Genomic DNA, 19,276 nt, shown 5'->3' on the forward strand with positions numbered 1-19,276 from the left:
CCGCCGCTTCCGGCTCCGGGTCGGGCTCGGTGTCCGCGTCGGTGCCGCTGCGGAGATGTCGGACTCGGAGAGCGAGGAGGAGGCGGACGGCGCCCGCGCCGAGCCCTTCTCCCTGGCCGGCTTCCTCTTCGGCAACATCAATGAGGCGGGGCAGCTGGAAGGGGACAGCGTCCTCGACAAGGTAGGGCCGTGTCGCTCCGGGAGGGCGCGGCGGGCAGAGGGACGGGCGTGAGCCGGGGTGCTTGGGGCGAGCCGGGATGTACCGGGGTTGTTCGGGCTGTACCTGGTGTGTGCTGGGATGTCCGCGGCCGACCCGGCTGTCCCGGGGTGAAGCCGGCATGTCCCGGGGTGACCCGGGTGTTGGGGGGTGAAGCCGGAGTGTCCCGGGGTGCTCGGGCTGTGCCGGGATGAGCCGGGATGAGCCAGGGTGTCTCCGGATGTCCCGGGGTGTCCTGGGGGATGCTCGGGGCGGGCTCTGGGACAGAACCCAGCAGGCGCCCGAGGGGCTCGGCCCGGCCCGGCGGTCGGAGCCTCCCAGCTCTGGTCTCCCCAGGAATCCAAGAAGCACCTGGCCGGGCTGGGCGTGCTGGGGCTGGGCAACCTCATCACCGAGATCACGGCCAGCGAGGAGGAGAGCGCCGAGAGCGAGGGAGCGCACCTGGACGAGGAAGGTTTGGCGCTGGGATAGCTGTGCTCGGGTGGCAGAGGGGCTGCAGGCTCCCAGCTCTTGCCGGAGAGAAAAAAAATGCACCTGGGTCGTCAGGGTCTGCAGGGGATAGCGTGGTGTTCCCTGGTCAGAGACCCTCTGTCAAAGGTCTTCCCTTCTCCATCTTGCCAAACAGAATCCCACAGTAGTTCCTGATAAATTTTGCACTTGTTCCCTTTAATTTTTTATAAGGGTTTTTTTTTCTTGTTTCTTCATGAATAAGTTCAGTCTGTGTTTGTATTAAAGAAGCCTACTTAGCACACAGTATTATAATATCTCTTACTTTTATTTCTGAACTTGTTGAACAGTTTCAGTGAGTAAGTGATAGGTGTTCCTTGTGCTAAAGTTGGTTGTTTACCAGTCTTTTAGGGGACATTCTGTGCTATGAGTGCTTTTGATTAGAATGAGGGGAAAGGTACTCTGGTGGGAGATGTTAATCAGATAGTTTTGTCCCTCTAAATAAAGGAAGCATAGCAAAGGATTCATAAGTACTTAGTGAAGTCTGCAGCTACTAATATAAATTCGGATAAAGTTTTGTGTGACGAGCTTTCTTTTCTTCCTAGGCTGGGTTAAGAGCACAGAGGATGCTGTTGATTACTCAGACATCACTGAAGTGGCAGAAGATGAGAGCCGTCGGTACAAGCAGGCGATGGGCAGCCTGCAGCCGGCTCGAAGGCCAGGTAAAGGGGATCAGCATTACAGCTCTGCCCGTAGGAGATGTTCTGGGGCATTGTGCCTTTTCACTCCTTGCTTCAGGAGGAGGTCAATATAAGCTTTTGTGAAATTGTCTTCACTGGATGAAGCCACTGCTTGCTGTCTTCCTCTTTTAAGGAATCAGTTCCTTATTGTAGTTATTTCAGTCTTAATATCTCTCTCCTGTTCTACTCTTGATTGTTTTTTTAAAAGGCTTTCTGCAGAAGACACCTTGGTTCTTTTGTTGGTATCTCTGTCTGGCCTAGAATGTGTTTTCAAAAATAAGCAGCTTTTCCATTTGAATAGCTGCTGGTGTAAATGCTAAATCTTGGCATATTCTTTAAAGGTGTCTTACACTTAACCTTTCTGGTGACTTATTGTGGTTAGTGGGATATAAAGGTGGTTTGGACTTTTTAACCCACATTTTTCTTACTTCTCTAGCAGCTTTATTTGTTCTACAAAGTGTGAATAAAAGGATGTGATAGCAGAATATATAAACACATAGGCAAATTGTGAATAAAAGGAGATCATAGCAGAATGTATATATACACATAGATTTTAAGTGCTTCAGTCATCTTTCTGTCAGTTTGTCTTTGTCCTTCCTTCCCACTATTTTTTAAATTTACATCTTGCAAATGAGTTTCTGCAGGAAGCTGAACTGGTGAGGGTTTTCATCTAGTTACAAGATGAGAATGGTGTCTATGCCATCAGGTTTGAGATAGAATAAATGGAAAGGGTGCCTGGTTTTGTTTAACACTTGGTCTTGTCTCCTGCCTGTCTCCTAGATGAAGATGAGGATGATTATGATGCTGACTGTGAAGACATCGATTCCAAGCTGATGCCGCCACCACCACCACCTCCAGTACCTGGAAAAAAAGAAGATGAAAAGGACGCAGCTGCCACTGGTGAGTGAGGACTTTCTTCTTCTCTCTGGCAATGTGAATGTCTGAAGGAAGCAAACGCCGCTGTGTAGCAGTTCTGTGGCACCACACGTCACCAAAACTCGGTCTGCAGGCTGCATCTGAAGGTGAGTGTTTGTGATGTTGCAGGATTGCCTGAAATCTAGGGTGAAGTGTTGTATTTCCAGTGACTGTTGAAATACCCATATTGACAATGAAACTGCTTTTTTATCTCATCCTCTCAGTTGTGGCTGGGGAATTCACCTGGAACGCTTAGGATAAAATGAAAGGTTAAACCAGAATGGTACTCAGAGCGCCTGCACAGGCTTAATTTTTGCATAACTTGGTATAAACAGTAAATGTGGCACTATGGGGTTGTGCTAGGGGAGAGGGAGGAGACCTGTTTGTTTATGAGGTGCTTGTTCTATTGTAGTATCTGAAGATGGAGACGGTATCATTTTGCCCTCCATCATTGCTCCTTCCTCTGCTGCCTCCGACAAGGTGGATTTCAGCAGCAGCTCTGATTCTGAGTCAGAGATGGGACCTCAAGAAGCCAGGCAGGCAGAATCCAAGGAAGGCAAACTCACACTTCCTCTTGCAGGAATCATGCAGCGAGATGCTACCAAACAGTTGCCAAGTGTTACAGAGCTCTTCCCAGAATTTCGACCTGGCAAGGTATTGTAAGAGATCCATGGAAGAGATGTATGTCATGTAAGCCCTCTAAATATGCATTGTACAGTGTTTAAGGGTATGTACTAAGCAATCACATAGATGTTCTTGCTCACTCAATACTTTCTTTAGTTTCTTTGTGCTGCTGTTTCCAGATTGCTTTTTATCTAATACTTTTCCTGCCATTTGCAGGAAAATCTCTTAAAAAGTGTCCTATAGATCAGGGTGTGAATGTTTTGCTTTTCTGTAAGACCGTAGCACAGGCCTGTTAATTTGATACTTTTGCCAGATGATTAAAAACCAGTGCTTATCTGTCTGCTTTCTGGCTTTTCTCGTAGATATTTGCTCCTCCTTTCATGCTGTTCTGAACTTGGTGTGCTGTTCCTGAAACAGTTTGTGATCTGTATCTTTACTTAATTCTGCCTTGAAACTGCTCTGAGTATAAATTAGAAATCATCTCAAAGCAAGTTGGTTCAAAGAATGGTTGGGTTTTGCACAAAGTGAATTCATTACAATTCTTTCCTAAGTGCTCCCAAATAGAAAATGCAGTTTAGGTATTTCAGTAATTATTTTGGAAGTTTTAGAGCTGTCAAGAAGAGAGGAAAGGTAGGAGGAGAAGGACAATGAAGATGAGCTTATAGTTGCCAAACAGATGGTTGTGAACAAGGATAACTTGGTTTTATGTGTGCCTCAGAGGGTTCGTGTAAGGAGCTGAACAATTTGCATAATTAAATGTCGCGTTTTAATGATTTAGCTAACCACTATCTATTGGTAATCTAGGTGAGGCTCTAGCACAGAAGTTTCCCTTCTCAATGTTTTCTAGGCTTTTGCAAACTTGGTGTTTCCTGTGTATCAGTTGGTGTGTTCATTTCTTTGATGCTCAGCACGTAATGTCAGAGACTGGCTCAGTGTTGGGTGTGCCCAGTGTGTGCAGAAATCAGTGCAAGCAGTTAATGCTGAGCACTTTCCATGATTAAGCACTAGAGCTGGCAAAGTCCTGTAGATTTTGCTATGAGGATGGGTTGATGTGCATGTTAATATAGCATTGTATTTTTGGACGAAACCTCCTAAAATAGCATGTGCAGAAGCAGACTTTTGTGTTCGTTTAAACTTAGCAGCTTAACTATGTCTGAGACCTTTGCCCTTCATGACAGTTCATTAGAACTGGATAAAGGGTTCAGAAGTGATCTCTGGGAGTTTTGGGAAGAAGGTTTACATGGATGTAGGCAGAGGTGGACAGAGTGGTCATATAAACATCATTTCCTTTGGGGACCAGTGTAACAGATTAACAGGGAACATTAATAGGGTGTACCTGCAAATTTTTGGTTCCTGTTTCCTAAATATGCCAGTTAATTTAGAAACAATGTTTTACTTGTTTAAAAGAGTTCTTAGAAGAAAAAAATTGTAAGTGCCTAAAAACCAGCAATCATAACCATAGAAGGAATGGAAGAGAAAATTTATCTTTACCCTTAGTGCAGGTTTTGGAGGTATGCAGTACTGGGGAGCTACATTATAATGGAAATAAAAATAAGTGTGTTATTTCTGAACCGTATTATTTATCTGTTTGCTTAAGAAATCTCTATATAACTCTCTTTTAGCTTGTCTCTTTTGCTGATAATTTTATGAACTCTTCTTCAACCTCCATCTGTCTTTCTGAAGAATGTGGATCATCCAGAATGAAAATCAGTTATTTCCAGGTGGTGTCTAACCACATGTCCAATATGTATAGGCAGTCTTTCTTCCCTCTGACTTTCTTTTTGTCTGAAATTAAGAATGTATCCTTTTGAGAGGGAAGGATCCATCAAACAGAAGGATCAGAAACTTTTTTTTTTCAAGTGTAACCAAGAGATTGTTGATTGGATTGGGAACTGGGGTTGTACCACAGGCCAAGCTTCTGAATTTCAGGGTGCTCTCTTTCAGTGCTGTTCTTCAGGTGAGGGCAAGCATTCCACGGTGTCTTTTTTAATCTGATCCTCTTGTTTTTTCCTGTTCCAGGTGCTGCGTTTCCTGCGTCTCTTTGGCCCTGGGAAGAACGTTCCGTCGGTCTGGCGAAGTGCCCGGAGGAAACGCAAGAAGAAGCATCGGGAGTTGGCACAGGAAGTGCAGATACAGGAGGGTGAAGTTGTGGTTGAGAGTGGAGTGGAAGGAAAATCTCCTTGGGAGTATGAGTTTGCTGCTCCTCCCCCTCCTGAGCAGTGCCTTTCAGATGATGAGGTGGGATATCTGAGACTTAGAGAGGGTCACCAGCTAGTGCTGGGGGTAGTAGTGGATTGGACAGCGACTTTTAGAGGATGGAGCTTTTCCCTCAAAAGAAAAGTGGAGAACAGAGTTGGCTTATATTCCAGCTGGGCAGCAGCTCTTCTCCAAATACTAGTCAGTGACTTCAGGTGATTGCTTCTTACTGAGCAGGCTGCATTCGTGGTACAGGATCAATAGGAGAGCTTACCCTCTTTGTATCAAGAAGAAACCTCTGTGTTCTTGGAAGTCTAATTACAGAACATTCTTGAGGCAGCTAGTAAGTATGGAAAAGAACTTCTTAGAAATGCTTTTCTTCTACGAGAATAAGCTGGGAAACTTGGAAGGAAGAGACCTCTTACTGACACTTAGATAAACCACCAGTGTAACCATTCCCTCCTTTGCTGTGCTTCAGATTACCATGATGGCACCTGTGGAGTCGAAATTTTCCCAGTCGACTGGTGACATAGACAAAGTGACAGACACGAAGCCCAAGGTGGCCGAGTGGCGCTACGGCCCTGCCCAGCTCTGGTACGACATGCTGGGCATCCCCGAAGACGGCAGCGGCTTCGATTATGGCTTCAAGCTGAAGGAGAAGAACGAGCAGGAGGCTGAAGGACACACAGATGAGGGGGTGAGAGGGGCAAAGTGTGGAGATGGATGTGGGGATTGCTGCACAATGAGAGTCTGGTGATGGGCTGGTGGACTGTTGTGCGCCGTGCAGAATGAGACTTTGAATTTTCCTCTTTTAGCTTGAAAGGATGTCTTTCAAGTCAGGTCTTCCAACAATTGTTATGCCCTTCCAGGATGCAGAATTGACGAAGGAGAAGGATGATCTGCTAGCTGATGAGCACTTCCTCATGGTGACACAGCTCCAGTGGGAGGATGATGTCATCTGGAATGGGGAGGATGTCAAGCACAAAGGGACTAAGACGCAGCGTGCGAGCTTGGCGGGCTGGCTGCCATCCAGCATGACCAGAAATGCCACTGCATACAATGCCCAACAAGGTGATCAGGGGTCTGACACCAGTTTTACTTGCTGTAGTTGAGCTGACTCATTACATGTTCAACTGCAGCATTTAGTACAATTGTACATGTACAGTTGCATGTCTCAAATGTAGAATGTAATTCTCCCTGTCAGGGAATGCTTTTTGGAAAAATCACAGCTCCACTGAGAATTCTGCGACTTAGTATCTTTCCAAAAACAGAGTAGGTCACTTCTGTTAAAAAAAGCCCCATCCCAGCTCTGGCTCTTTCTTCTCTCCTTGGGGAATACCAGATGCTGGATCCATCTACATTAATATCAAGCAAAGCTACCCTTAGGATTTCCTCTTTTTATGGGCTAGTGGAATTTTGCTTACTTTTGTTTTTAATTGGAAGAATTATGTAAAAGTCTTCAGAAGTTTCTCCTCAACTAAAAATGGTACTTTGTTTTTTCTAGATAGGAAGTAACAATTCTTACAAGCCTCAGACTTCTTTTAGATACGGATGCATTTTAAATTGAAATTGCTCATATAGAATGGATGTTTGTTGTCTGTTATCTCTTATCCTGCTTCTATAAGGAAAGACCAATGGGAGTGTCAGATCTTTATTGGGTACTAGTGTCAATCCTTTAACGTTCAACTGTGAGTACAAGACTGAGGCATTGGGTGGGTGAATTGGACATTCTTCGAAGAGGCTGCAGACTCCAGCCGTCAGCTCTGGGTGAAATGTGGTTTTTTTAAGTTTTCCCAGTTCTAATGACATATGTCACTCTTTGGGATATGAGCAGTAGGTCCATCAGGATGAAATTCACTCTCTGTGTGACCCCCCCAGTTCTGGTTCAAGGCACTGCAGTGTCCCTGACCATCCCACTCAAGCTGACCTTACTTTTGTTTTCCTTTTCTCTAGGTTTGAACCGCAGTGGCTCTTTGCTCAATTCACCAATTCCTCTAGCGCAGAAACCCAATGTAGCAGGAGTCCTGGGCATAGCAAAGTGCAAGGAAAAGGCCCCTGAACAGCAAGGTAATGGCCATGAATAGGTGCATGTGACACACATTTCTATGGTAGAAGGGCTGCTTGTTTGCTCTGCAGCTTTTTGGAGCCTGTGTTTCAGTAGAGCAAAATCTCTGAGTGTTGGTAAAGCTCAGACTTGGGGCTCTAGTTCCTCTTTGCTTTCAAGATCAGTTTTCTTTTGCCTTTTAGAAGTCCTGCCTCAGGAAGCCTGAAAGATGGGGAAGGTTGAGGGAATGAGATGTGGGGGTGAGATCTGAAATAGTTTTCTGCCAAGGCTGTGTATAAAATTCTTGAGGGTTCTACTTTATGATTGTTGCAGTTTCCCTGGATGAAGACAAGCCCTGGTACTCCATTTTCCCAATTGATAATGAAGAGTTAGTGTATGGCCGTTGGGAAGACAATATCATCTGGGATGACCAAGCAATGGAAACCTACTTGGATCCCCCTGTCTTAACACTTGATCCAAATGATGAAAACATAATTCTAGGTACGTTTATGGCATCCAAAATTTTGACTCGAATGAGAAAAGACCAGGGGAAATGAAAGCAAGGGTTTATAATCACACTGTAATGGAAATAAATGGACTGGGGCAATACTTATGGCCTTCCTTTGGTCTGGCTTTTGAAGTTAATTTGCAAATCAAAGGCCTAAGCAGGAGGTGGCGATGCTAATAACCTTTAATAATGTGGTGTACACATTCAACTTCCAAGTTAAGTGCACTGCCAGGAAAGCAAAAATTAATGCCTTGAAAGTTAAATTTAACATGATTAATCTGACCCTTGATGTGTTTTAGGAGTGACAGTCTTAATTTGACTTGCATGCATGTTGGTTTGAAGAGGGAAGGTAGGGATGTAAACTTGTGCTTTTAGAAATTCCTGATGAAAAGGAAGAGATGACTTTGAACTCTCCATCCAAGGAGAACAAGAAAGAGTCTTCTCTAAAGAAGAGTCGAATCCTGTTGGGAAAAACAGGTGTCATCAAGGAAGAACCACAGCAGGTCAGCATAAGCTTTAGCATCGTCTCTGGCGTTAGGAATAATGAAGAAGGAGTGAGTTTTTATTTTTTTGACACCTCTCTCTCTGTGTTTAAAATTGAATTAGAACATGTCTCAGCCAGAGGTGAAAGATCCCTGGAACCTCTCCAATGATGAGTTTTACTATCCCAAACAGCAGGGACTTCGAGGAACCTTTGGAGGCAACATCATCCAGGTAGTCACAATAGTGTTCACTGTGGCATGAGGAAGAGCTAAAGTGTCTTTGTAGGAGGTTTATAGCTGAGGGTAGGACTTAGGATTTGTAGAGAAACAGAATTGAGATTACAGCAGGTCAGTTAAGTGTTCATGAGAGATATTTTTAATGTTCAATTAAAATTAGGAGTTTGAACTAACTTTTATTGATTGCCTGATCAAACTGAGGTTTAGTTGCTTGATCTTGCTGTATCCTACTCACCATGCTTTTGTTTGGTGTCTTGTTATGTGTTATTCTTTGTAAACCAATAGTGGGAGGGGAGAAAGAGATGCAGGTTGTACTTCTGCTGCTACTGTGTGTCTTAGTCTGAATATTATAAAATTAATTTAGTTACTGATGAATTTGAATTACTGCTCACTAGCCCTAGGTGAGGAGGTGATGTTTTTTTCCTTCCTTCATTGTGGAATTCAGTGACTTCTAAAACCTCATCTGACTCCAGAATCTTCTTTAATGGGAAAATTGTGTGTAATTCCAAATTAATTTCTCTCCCACTGATAGAGATAATGGCTTTACATGCAGTTCCTGGTTAGTAAAAAGATCCCATCATTGGGTACCATTTGAAATAGTAAAATTGAAGTAATCTCTGTACACAAAGGAAAGATCTTTATATGGAATTAAGCACTTTACTGTCAAAAGGCAACATTTATGATGACGAGCGAATTTCAATGCACTTCTGTTACTGCTGGGAGACCTAAAAATATCCCTGGGCTCTCTTATGTAGGGTTTAACAGGATAAGAGGATGGTCTTGCTTTTGAGGTGGCGCATGTCCCTGTTAACAGGGATTCTGTTCTGTATCAGCACTCTATCCCAGCAGTGGAGCTCCGCCAGCCATTCTTTCCCACCCACATGGGTCCCATGAAGCTCCGACAATTCCATCGGCCTCCCCTGAAGAAATATTCCTTTGGTGCCTTGTCCCAGCCCGGGCCCCACGCTGTGCAGCCTCTGCTGAAGCACATCAAGAAGAAAGCCAAGGTACAGTTGTTCCTGTCAGCCTTTGAATGTGCCTGGGCTGTTTGCTGAGCTGTTCTCCTGACACTGTCCCTTGTGCCTGGCGCAGATGAGGGAGCAGGAGCGCCAGGCCTCTGGCGGGGGGGAGATGTTCTTCATGCGCACACCACAGGACCTCACTGGCAAGGATGGAGATCTCATCCTTGCTGAGTACAGTGAGGAGAACGCCCCTCTGATGATGCAGGTTGGCATGGCAACAAAGATTAAAAATTACTACAAAAGGGTGAGTGTGCAGATTCTGCTGTTGGACAGTGATTTCCCTCTGCCTCTTGCTGAGAGCTAACAGCACCTTCATTGCACCTTCCAGAAACCTGGTAAAGATCCAGGAGCTCCAGACTGTAAATATGGAGAGACTGTTTATTGTCACACTTCTCCGTTCCTGGGTTCTCTGCATCCAGGCCAGTTACTCCAGGTGAGAAACGAGGTTTCTACATTTAAGAGACAGATAAGTTAGATGTGGACTATTAGGCAGAGTGCCTATTACAAGCCCTATTTATTTAATCACAAATAATGCTCAGCTTCCAAAATAAACCCAGATTCCTTTTCATTTCCAGTTTATGGCTCTTTGCTTGCTGATAGTAATTCAGTTCTTAGCTTTCTTTAAAAAAAAAAAAAATCTCTGTTGTATGCTTTTTAAAATTGTTGTAGGAATTGTAGGAATTGCAGGTAGTGAGTCTTTGCTGTTTTGCTTAGTAGTGGCATTAGAAATAGTGTTAGAGAGGACTGAGGGGAAAACCAAAGCTGCTTGAATGCTGGGGAGCTCAGTAAATAGGTGTTGGAGGGGATAGAAAACATGGATTTATCACGATCCAGGACCTTTTGTGTACTTTCTGAGAACTGCACTTCTGATTGTTGTATGCCAGTTACTAGTCAGGTGTACAGATTTCTGCTTTTATGGGCCTCTCTCTGTTGTTAAAGTACGTACATTTGAGGTGGGGAGAGGAATTAAGAATATTACAAGGACCACCTGGTTCATAGTTCATAAATGTAAATATAAATGGATTTCAGTTAATGCTAGCTGCTCTTGCTGCAGCAATAATTCTTCCATTCTGTACCACAGGAAAAAGGTGAAGGTTGATACTAGAGATTCATCACAGAGCTAACAATGCTAATTGTGTGTTAGGCTGGTTTCTGTGGATATTGTGCTCTTTTGGAGATGTGTTCTTTCTCTCTTTTTTTGAAAGTACCTCCTTAAAGGTCCTGAAGTACCTCCAATGTCCAAAGAGCCCTTCAATCTCTGCATTTGTTCTAGTGTTTCTTAAGCTTTTGTTCTTCATCCTTGACTATTCCCTGCACATCTACATGTGTTGTGATACAAATGATGGTGTACCTTTGCAATGAACCTTGAGATGTTGGGTTTTTTTAAAGATCTTTTTTGTAGATTGAATCACAGATTTGATCAAAACTTGACTGTTGAACTTGGACCTGTTTCTCTTAACAGGCATTTGAGAACAATCTCTTCCGGGCCCCCATCTATTTGCATAAGATGCCTGAAACAGATTTCCTGATCATCCGTACACGACAAGGCTACTACATTCGAGAATTAGTGGATATTTTTGTAGTTGGGCAGGAGTGCCCACTCTATGAAGTACCTGGTCCCAACTCTAAACGAGCTAACACACATATCAGAGATTTCCTGCAGGTATGTGATAAAAGACTATTTGGGGATCTTAGGAGAAAGCCCGTGGAATAAGCTTGGGCCTCAGGTAGACAGTCTTGATTTGAGAATCTCATTGTCCTGCTGTGACTCCCTTTTTTTGATTGATTGTTTTCTTGTGAGGTGAGAGCACTGCAAGAGTTGGATGTTAACCAAACAGCTCATCTTGGTTTTCATTTAACCAAAGGTTTATAACATGTCTCTTCTGTTTTAATTGCATCCTATCTGATAAGTAAATGATAAAGGCTTTTTAACCAAAATAAAAGGTTACAAGATTGTATATAACTGTACGAAACTGAAGAAATTAGAGTGAGTTTTGAAATGGTTGTGCTGTGTAAATGACAGATGGATTTTACTAAGAGACAGTAAAGGAATCTTATCACAGTCCTATCACACAGAGTTGCTCCACAGGTCTTTCCTAATTTTCCAGGTCTTGTGGTGATTAAGCTTTGGGACTGACCATAAGCATAAGTTATCCCCAAGTTCAGATTTTGGACATAATTTGTAGTAATTTACTGTCAATTTAACTCAAAATTTTAACTCCAGAGGTATTTGCAGAGCAGGAAAATCCCTGCTGTTCACAGAATTTCTGTGCCAAAGCATGAACATTCCTAATGTGATAAAACAAAATTTCAAGACAAATGTTTTTTCCACATCTCATTCTCAAAAATAGCCGAACCTGAAGCAGACAAGTGGCTTGGAAAACTTTACTGAGTAAATTTACGAGAAACAACAGTTTTCAAGTAGAAAGTCTGAAGCAATCACCAGAAACATTATCTGTACTGTCTTTGCAAGCTTGTTTATTCTTCCTTTGAACAAACGGGTCTTGTTTTGTAGGTTTTTATCTACCGCCTCTTCTGGAAGAGCAGAGACCGTCCCCGGAGGATCCGCATGGAGGACATCAAGAAGGCCTTTCCCTCCCACTCCGAGAGCAGCATCCGGAAGCGGCTGAAGCTCTGTGCTGACTTCAAACGCACAGGTAGTGATGGGTTTTATTGGGTGCTCAGCCATTCCTTGCTTCTCTTGTAGCTCCAAACAGAGCAGAAGGAGGGAACATCTCCTCTTGATAAACCATTCTTGAAAACATCTGCTCGTAGAACTGAAATGTAAATGTGACAGGGTTTTTTCGTTCCAATTTTTCGAAGTGTGTGCTTTCTTTTGGTACAAGTGTGCTTGATGGTGAGAAGTGACTACAGATTAGGCATTTTTAATAACCCTTTGGGCAGCAATTTACTCATTAAAGACACCAACACAAACACATTCCCTTCCCTCTGTGTGTGGCTGTGTTGTGTTCTGCAATCAACTACATGCAAGTGGAAGCTGGGACTGTGATGGCATCCAGCACGTGTGGGAAACTACTCAGTGTTTGACTTGTGCATTTTTCAGGGATGGACTCCAACTGGTGGGTTTTAAAGCCGGATTTCAGGTTGCCAACAGAGGAGGAGATCAGAGCCATGGTGTCCCCAGAGCAGTGCTGTGCCTATTACAGCATGATTGCGGCTGAGCAGCGGCTCAAGGTAAATCCTGGTTGGCTCCAAGGCAAACTACTGACACCCTGTGAGGGCTGAGCCGAGGTAACCCCTTCTGCCTAAAGCTGATTTTGCTATGAAGTGTGCAAATTAGGTCCCTAACTATTGTGCCACTTGCTAAGTTTGCTGCTGCATAAAAGGGAGTTAAGTTTTAAAGAGAGAGACGCTGTATTCTTACCAGCTATTATCTGGATATTGAATTAGCTGTGCTCAAAAGTACCAAAGGGAAGGTACAAGAAAGGGATTACGTTTATACAGCAGCAAGTAACCAGCAGGTGGCTGTAAGAGACACTGATTATTTTTTTGAAGTTGAGTGCACTGTTTAGTTTTGGAGTTTGTCAAAATACTGGGCAGTTTGACATCTGTGCCACTGTGGGTCACAGTGAATCTTGCAGACAACTGTCTGTGGAAGTTTGCTTGTTCAGCATGACAGGTCTCCACAGAGACACTTCTAGTTCTCTCTCCAGTAACCTTTTTAAGACTTCAGCTTCTCATTTTTTCCCTAATACTTCTCTGCAGGATGCAGGTTACGGGGAGAAATCCTTTTTTGCTCCAGAAGAGGAGAATGAAGAGGATTTCCAAATGAAGATTGATGATGAGGTACCATCAGAGTGATGCATGAGTGTATACACCAATATATAAATTTGAATGTCAAGAGAAAAAATGAGGTCTTTATATTTAGAAGACATATTTAAAGTGGGAATCAGGTTCAAATGTTTGCACAACTTCCCTGGAAACTTTGCAGACAGCTCATACCTGTCTTTGGTGATTGTTCTTGCAGGTCCTTTCAGGACTAGGCTTTTTTATACCTTAAATGCCTTTTGTGAGTTACTTATCACTTTGGTTATTCATTGAAGTGTTATCAGGGCAGCTGAAGGATCAAGAAGTGGAATTCACCCTCATTGTGTCAGTATGAAAAGTTCTCATTGTGACTGGAAGAATCCCAAAGTGAAAGCTTGGAGTGGAACAGGTTTATGAGTGTTTCTCTTCTCGCTGGCAGGTGCGCACGGCTCCCTGGAACACCACACGAGCCTTTATTGCTGCTATGAAGGGCAAGTGCCTCCTAGAAGTGACTGGTGTCGCAGATCCCACCGGTTGTGGGGAAGGATTTTCCTATGTCAAGATTCCAAACAAACCAACCCAGCAGAAGGTATAGTTCCCAAGGAGCAGTAGCTGGGAGGTCATGTGGGAGAAGTGGAGTAAATATGGGACATAAGCAAGAGAAAATATCAGATGAGCCTAGGAAAGACTCTTATGACATTAATAGGCCAAATCTTCCTCTGAACAGGACGATAAAGAGCCTCAGCCAGTGAAGAAGACAGTGACTGGCACAGACGCGGATCTGCGCCGACTTTCCCTGAAAAATGCCAAACAGCTTCTGCGGAAATTCGGAGTCCCTGAGGAGGAGGTGAGCGTGAGCCCAGAGCAGGCTGCAGACTTCACTAGTGGATTTAGCAGCTGATAGTGGAAGGGACATATAAATTTCTACTTTGACCTTGTATGGAGAGGAATTGAGATCCATAGCCAGCTACCTCAGCTGTGTGTCTCTAAAACCACTCTTTGTCTTCCTCTTTCCAGATAAAGAAGCTGTCCCGGTGGGAGGTGATTGATGTGGTCCGTACGATGTCCACAGAGCAGGCACGCTCAGGGGAAGGGCCTATGAGCAAATTTGCCCGTGGCTCTCGGTTCTCTGTGGCAGAACATCAGGAGAGATACAAAGAAGAGTGTCAGCGCATCTTTGACTTACAAAATAAGTATGTTCTTATCTGATGTTCACAGCCTTGAACCCCACCTCAAAAGTCCAGCACTCTGCATGCCTGGGGCTCACTGATACGTGGTGGTGTAGATGTTGATTCACCTTGTTGGGCTCATGAAATACAGCACTAAGAAAGAGGCCTTTGGCTGGTAATAGAAAGCCTCAGGTTTAGTGTCTTTGCTGTCACAAACCTTTTGGAAAAGCAGAATGTGTTGCAGAGTCATGGCATGAGATGTTCTGCAGTTCCACACATCAGCAGCTCACCACCTTATTTCCATTCTTTTCTATTTTTTTTAAATTGTTATGAGCAGTTTGCCCTCTCTCTCTTGGGTAGCAGCTGCCAATTCTATGTCCTATTCTTCAGAACTGCCAGAAGAAGTCATGCATTATTCCTTGTTCTGGTCTGAGACCTAAGAGTGGTGAGGAAATAAAGTACTGTTGATTAAGAAGAGATCAACTTTTTGGAGAAGATGGTCTTGGAACAGTTGGTTTTTTTAGACATAGGGACTAAAAGGAAGGCTGAGAAGGGAATATATTATGCCCATTGTTGCAGTAGTGATTTGTATCATTAATTCTCAAACCTTTGTGTCATTTTTACCTTTGTATTTCTGGGAAGGTAACAGGCTGATTTTTTTTTTTTTAATTTGGGAGGGCAACATTCACTGACTTTCAAGATGCCTCCTATTTCAGGGTTCTGGAATCCACTGAGATCCTGTCAACAGACACAGATAGCAGTTCAGCTGAAGACAGTGACTTTGAAGAGATGGGAAAGAATATTGAGAATATGTTACAGAACAAGAAAACTAGTTCTCAGCTCTCTCGGGAAAGAGAAGAGCAGGAACGGAAGGAATTGCAAAGGATGCTCCTGGGAGAAGACAGTGGCAATGACAAAGACAGAGGCAAAAAGGACAGGAGAGACAAAAAGGGGCTGTGTAAGTAACTGCAACCAACAGAACTTAGGCCTGGGAAGGCATGCAGGACTTTGTGTCAGGCTGCAAAGTATGCTGATCTGGCCTCTCAGGAGGGTGTGGATTCCTTACAGGGAGAATGTATAAACATGCTTATCTGGGGCTTTTCCCTCTCTGGGGGTTCTTCCTTCTCTTGAGCACTTACTGGCTGAAAGTGCATGTGAGGTGTATTCTTTGCCTCATATCTTTTGTTTATTTTGAACTATAAACTTACTCTGGTATTTCTTTAGATAGTCACTGCTGCTCCCTGCTTAAGTTTATTTTTTTTTTTTCTTATTCTGAGTGGGGGTGGGTCAGGGGAAGCTGTTTTTTCAGTACTTTTGTCAAGATGTTTTCACATATAGTTCCTGAAACGAGCTTATGGTTCTGTAGTTGGATCTTCTGTGTACATGCAGCTCGGTGTGTGAAGCAGGCACAGTCTGCAGGCTGATAGCAGTGTCTGTTACACTGTGTGCTGTGGCAGCGTGCTTGGAGGTAAACTGGGCAGCTGCCAGATTTGGATCTCCTGGAGATGTGCTTATTTTAAGTGCATTCCAACAGAGAACTTGACATGTCCCAAGTAAAAAGTTTGACCTGTGAATGAACTTCATGAAGTTCATGATCACTGCTACTTGTTGAACATGTGTGAGCAAAGCTGAGCTCTGCATCTGAGTCAACGTTATTGTTGCCATCTATTCTCAAATTGTGAATAAATCACTCATAAATAGTTACTGGAATAATTTATAAGGGATATGTGGAAGATTTTTGATGATTATTGCCTCATGGAAAGATATCCAGTGTTACCTCATACAAAACCTCTCGACCTGAATTATGAATGGTGCTGGAAAGACTCTGTGGTCACTTGACACACTGGTTGGAACACTCCTTGGAAAACTGGATAATTTTTGACCCTCAGTTTCTGCCAGATAACCATACCTGTGATGAAAACCACTGTAACTAATCCATCTTCAGGGCCAGAATGCAGTTGCAGGTTGCACCTGTGGGTCTTGTTTGGCTGTAGCTGTTCCTTCTAAGTTTATAATCCATGTGGATAATTCAATATCTTTGATTTAGCTTGATTTCATGTCATGATAAAACAACATGAACAAGCAAGGGAAAGACTTCTATTGCTTAGGTTTTCCTGAACTTGTGTCTTGGAAGTTTTTAAGCCGAAAGTATCTGCTGTATTTAAACGATGATATTTCTAGAGTGTGGAAAAAATTAGAAGCAAATAAAGCATTTTCTTGTGGCAACAGCTTCAGCAGCCTCAGCAACCTCTCACAAGGATGATGACACCGCCTCTGTGACCAGCCTGAACTCCTCTGCCACCGGCCGCCGCCTCAAGATCTATCGCACGTTCAGGGACGAGGATGGGAAGGAATACGTGAGGTGTGAGACCGTGCGGAAGCCCGCGGTCATCGACGCCTACTGCCGCATACGGACCACCAAGGATGAGGAGTTCATGTAAGGCCTTCGTCATCTCTTTTGTCTCCCTTTTAACTTTGCCTGTGGGCTTATTTCATTCCACTGACAGTATGAAGAAATGGAGAATTGAGTGTAGAAGCCCGGCACTGTAATTGTGGAGAGAGAGAGAGAGATTTAATGGCTGTCCATTTGGAGGCTGTCACAAACTTTGTGCAGTGATTGACCTGCTAGAAGAGTACCTGGAAAATCATGAACTAGGCTGGAAAGCTTCTGTATTTTTTTTTTCCCCCCACCCAGACGGAAGTTTGCTCTGTTTGACGAGCAGCACCGTGAGGAGATGCGGAAAGAGCGGCGCAGGATCCAGGAACAATTGCGGCGGCTGAAGCGGAATCAAGAAAAAGAGAAGCTCAAGGGCCCTCCAGAAAAGAAGCCCAAGAAAATGAAGGAGCGTCCAGACTTGAAAGTAAGCATATCCATCCAGATTTTGGCTACTGGAGAAGTTTTCTGTTCTAGTGATGTACTAAAGATCTCACTGGGGGATTTGGATGATGCTTTGACTCAAAACTAGGAGCCCATATATGAATTCTGGTTTGTCACCTTCTATTTTTGCAGCTGAAATGTGGAGCATGTGGTGCAATCGGGCACATGAGGACTAATAAGTTCTGCCCTCTTTACTACCAAACAAATGCCCCACCTTCTAATCCTGTTGCAATGACAGAGGAGCAGGAGGAAGAGCTGGAAAAAACAGTCATTCACAATGACAATGAAGAACTCATCAAAGTAGAAGGAACGAAAATTGTCCTGGGAAAACAACTGATTGAGAGGTAAGGGAAAAAGCAGAGATACTGGTGGGGATAATAAGAAACAATGTAGAGCTTAATGCAGAAACTCATATGTATGTTAGCCACAGGAATAAAGTGACAGGGCTTTACATAAACTGGTATTTTACAGTATTTAAATTGTGCATTTGGTGTTATGGCAAATGGAACCAAAGCCAGTACTGGGGGACAAATGGTCTTGATTCATGTGAGGGCTGGAGGAAGTATTGTGCTTTTTTGTTTGTGCCTAGTGCGGATGAGGTCCGCAGGAAATCCCTGGTCCTGAAGTTTCCTAAGCAGCAGCTTCCTCCGAAGAAGAAGCGTCGTGTAGGGACGACGGTGCACTGTGATTATCTGAATGTGAGTGATGGTGTTACTGAGCTGATTGTAGCATCTCCCCTTCTGTTTGTGCCAACTGGCCAGGCCTTTAACTGCTCCTGTGCAACCTCCTCATACCTGCCCAGAAAATTAATAAGCTAAATTGTCTAGAATTTCTGTGAATAAATGTTTTGCATCTTGGAACTGCCTTAATTCTTCTGCCTCTCATTTCTTCAGCGTCCCCATAAATCCATCCACCGGCGGAGAACAGATCCCATGGTGACGCTCTCATCCATCTTGGAGGGCATCATCAATGACATCAGGGATCTTCCCAATGTAAGTTTAAGCTATGACACCCAAATCCTGCATCTTAAGCATTGTTGAAGTAGGTTATGTGTTGTAGACACCAGACTTTGGCTAGTTTTGTATGGATACATTTTCAAAGCTGGTATGTGATTTAAAAAAAAATTTTTTTTTCAACAAAACCAGCACAAGATGCGTGAAATGTAGCAGTGTGTAATGCTTTTATATATGTGGCATTGGAGAAGATCTGTACTTCACTGTTTTCTGACCAGACTTTGCCAGAAACTTGCAAAATCAAAAGATTAAATTGAAGATTTGAGTTGAAATGAGAATTTTAAAGTTCAGTTTCTTGACTTTTGTGCTGCAATCAAAAATACCATCTGAGAATTCTCTGTGAGATTTTCCTTCTTATGATGGTATTAAAGAATATTGTGTAGAAGAAAGTGATAGCCATTGTGGAGTTGAGCTTATTCTATTTTCCCTGGTGCAGTTAAGGAACTGATTGTGTAAAGGTTTTATACATCAGTGCCTATTTAACTGGAGGTTAAACTGAGATTAGCTGTGCCAGTACTGTGCTGATAATCATTTGTTTCTTTTCCTCCTCAGACATACCCCTTCCACACGCCTGTAAATCCAAAAGTTGTCAAAGATTATTATAAGATCATTACCCGGCCCATGGATTTACAGACCCTGCGTGAAAACGTCCGTAAGCGGCAGTACCCATCCCGGGAGGAGTTCAGGGAACACCTGGAGCTCATTGTGAAGAACAGTGCCACATACAATGGTAAAAGCACAGGGAAATCCTGCTTCTGCTAATACATTGTGCATGGATGAGCTTTGGAAACTCTAGAGTCAACAAAAGCAACGTAAAAGCAGAATAAATTCACTGCCAGGTGGTAATAGTGAACATATATTTTTCCAGATATACCTGAAAGATTGTTTTAATGTTAATGAGCTAACTCATAAATAAGAAAGGAGTGAATTCCAGCATGTAGCAACAACTAAATGATGTCTGTGATGTAGTAGTTGAAGTTCCTTGATGGGTCTGTCAATGACTGAAGACTTCTGCA

At 43.4% G+C, this 19,276-nt stretch overlaps 1 protein-coding gene across 4 annotated transcripts in view; it reads left to right on the forward strand.

Moving 5' to 3' along the window:
• Positions 1–21: 21 nt before the first annotated feature.
• TAF1 (TATA-box binding protein associated factor 1) overlaps positions 22–19,276 on the forward strand; it is a 29,430-nt gene continuing 10,175 nt past the window's right edge. For 2 of the 4 annotated variants that reach the window (XM_069015554.1, XM_069015555.1), the window contains exons 1-29: positions 22–181; positions 554–671; positions 1,270–1,386; positions 2,185–2,304; positions 2,732–2,973; positions 4,963–5,181; positions 5,618–5,836; positions 6,009–6,210; positions 7,093–7,206; positions 7,517–7,684; positions 8,067–8,194; positions 8,298–8,405; positions 9,244–9,417; positions 9,503–9,676; positions 9,761–9,865; positions 10,895–11,095; positions 11,948–12,089; positions 12,497–12,627; positions 13,159–13,239; positions 13,640–13,789; positions 13,928–14,047; positions 14,218–14,393; positions 15,086–15,327; positions 16,599–16,806; positions 17,065–17,230; positions 17,380–17,591; positions 17,837–17,945; positions 18,141–18,239; positions 18,813–18,990. In XM_069015554.1, coding sequence (XP_068871655.1) covers positions 56–181; positions 554–671; positions 1,270–1,386; positions 2,185–2,304; positions 2,732–2,973; positions 4,963–5,181; positions 5,618–5,836; positions 6,009–6,210; positions 7,093–7,206; positions 7,517–7,684; positions 8,067–8,194; positions 8,298–8,405; positions 9,244–9,417; positions 9,503–9,676; positions 9,761–9,865; positions 10,895–11,095; positions 11,948–12,089; positions 12,497–12,627; positions 13,159–13,239; positions 13,640–13,789; positions 13,928–14,047; positions 14,218–14,393; positions 15,086–15,327; positions 16,599–16,806; positions 17,065–17,230; positions 17,380–17,591; positions 17,837–17,945; positions 18,141–18,239; positions 18,813–18,990 — 4,549 coding nt within the window. In that variant the 5' untranslated portion in view covers positions 22–55. The remainder of the gene's footprint in view (positions 182–553; positions 672–1,269; positions 1,387–2,184; positions 2,305–2,731; positions 2,974–4,962; positions 5,182–5,617; positions 5,837–6,008; positions 6,211–7,092; positions 7,207–7,516; positions 7,685–8,066; positions 8,195–8,297; positions 8,406–9,243; positions 9,418–9,502; positions 9,677–9,760; positions 9,866–10,894; positions 11,096–11,947; positions 12,090–12,496; positions 12,628–13,158; positions 13,240–13,639; positions 13,790–13,927; positions 14,048–14,217; positions 14,394–15,085; positions 15,328–16,598; positions 16,807–17,064; positions 17,231–17,379; positions 17,592–17,836; positions 17,946–18,140; positions 18,240–18,812; positions 18,991–19,276) is intronic. The other 2 variants (XM_069015556.1, XM_069015557.1) reach the window with 1 other exon arrangement.

The sequence above is a fragment of the Aphelocoma coerulescens genome, chromosome 4A (assembly GCF_041296385.1).
Source record: "Aphelocoma coerulescens isolate FSJ_1873_10779 chromosome 4A, UR_Acoe_1.0, whole genome shotgun sequence".
Classification (NCBI taxonomy): Eukaryota; Metazoa; Chordata; class Aves; order Passeriformes; family Corvidae; genus Aphelocoma; species Aphelocoma coerulescens.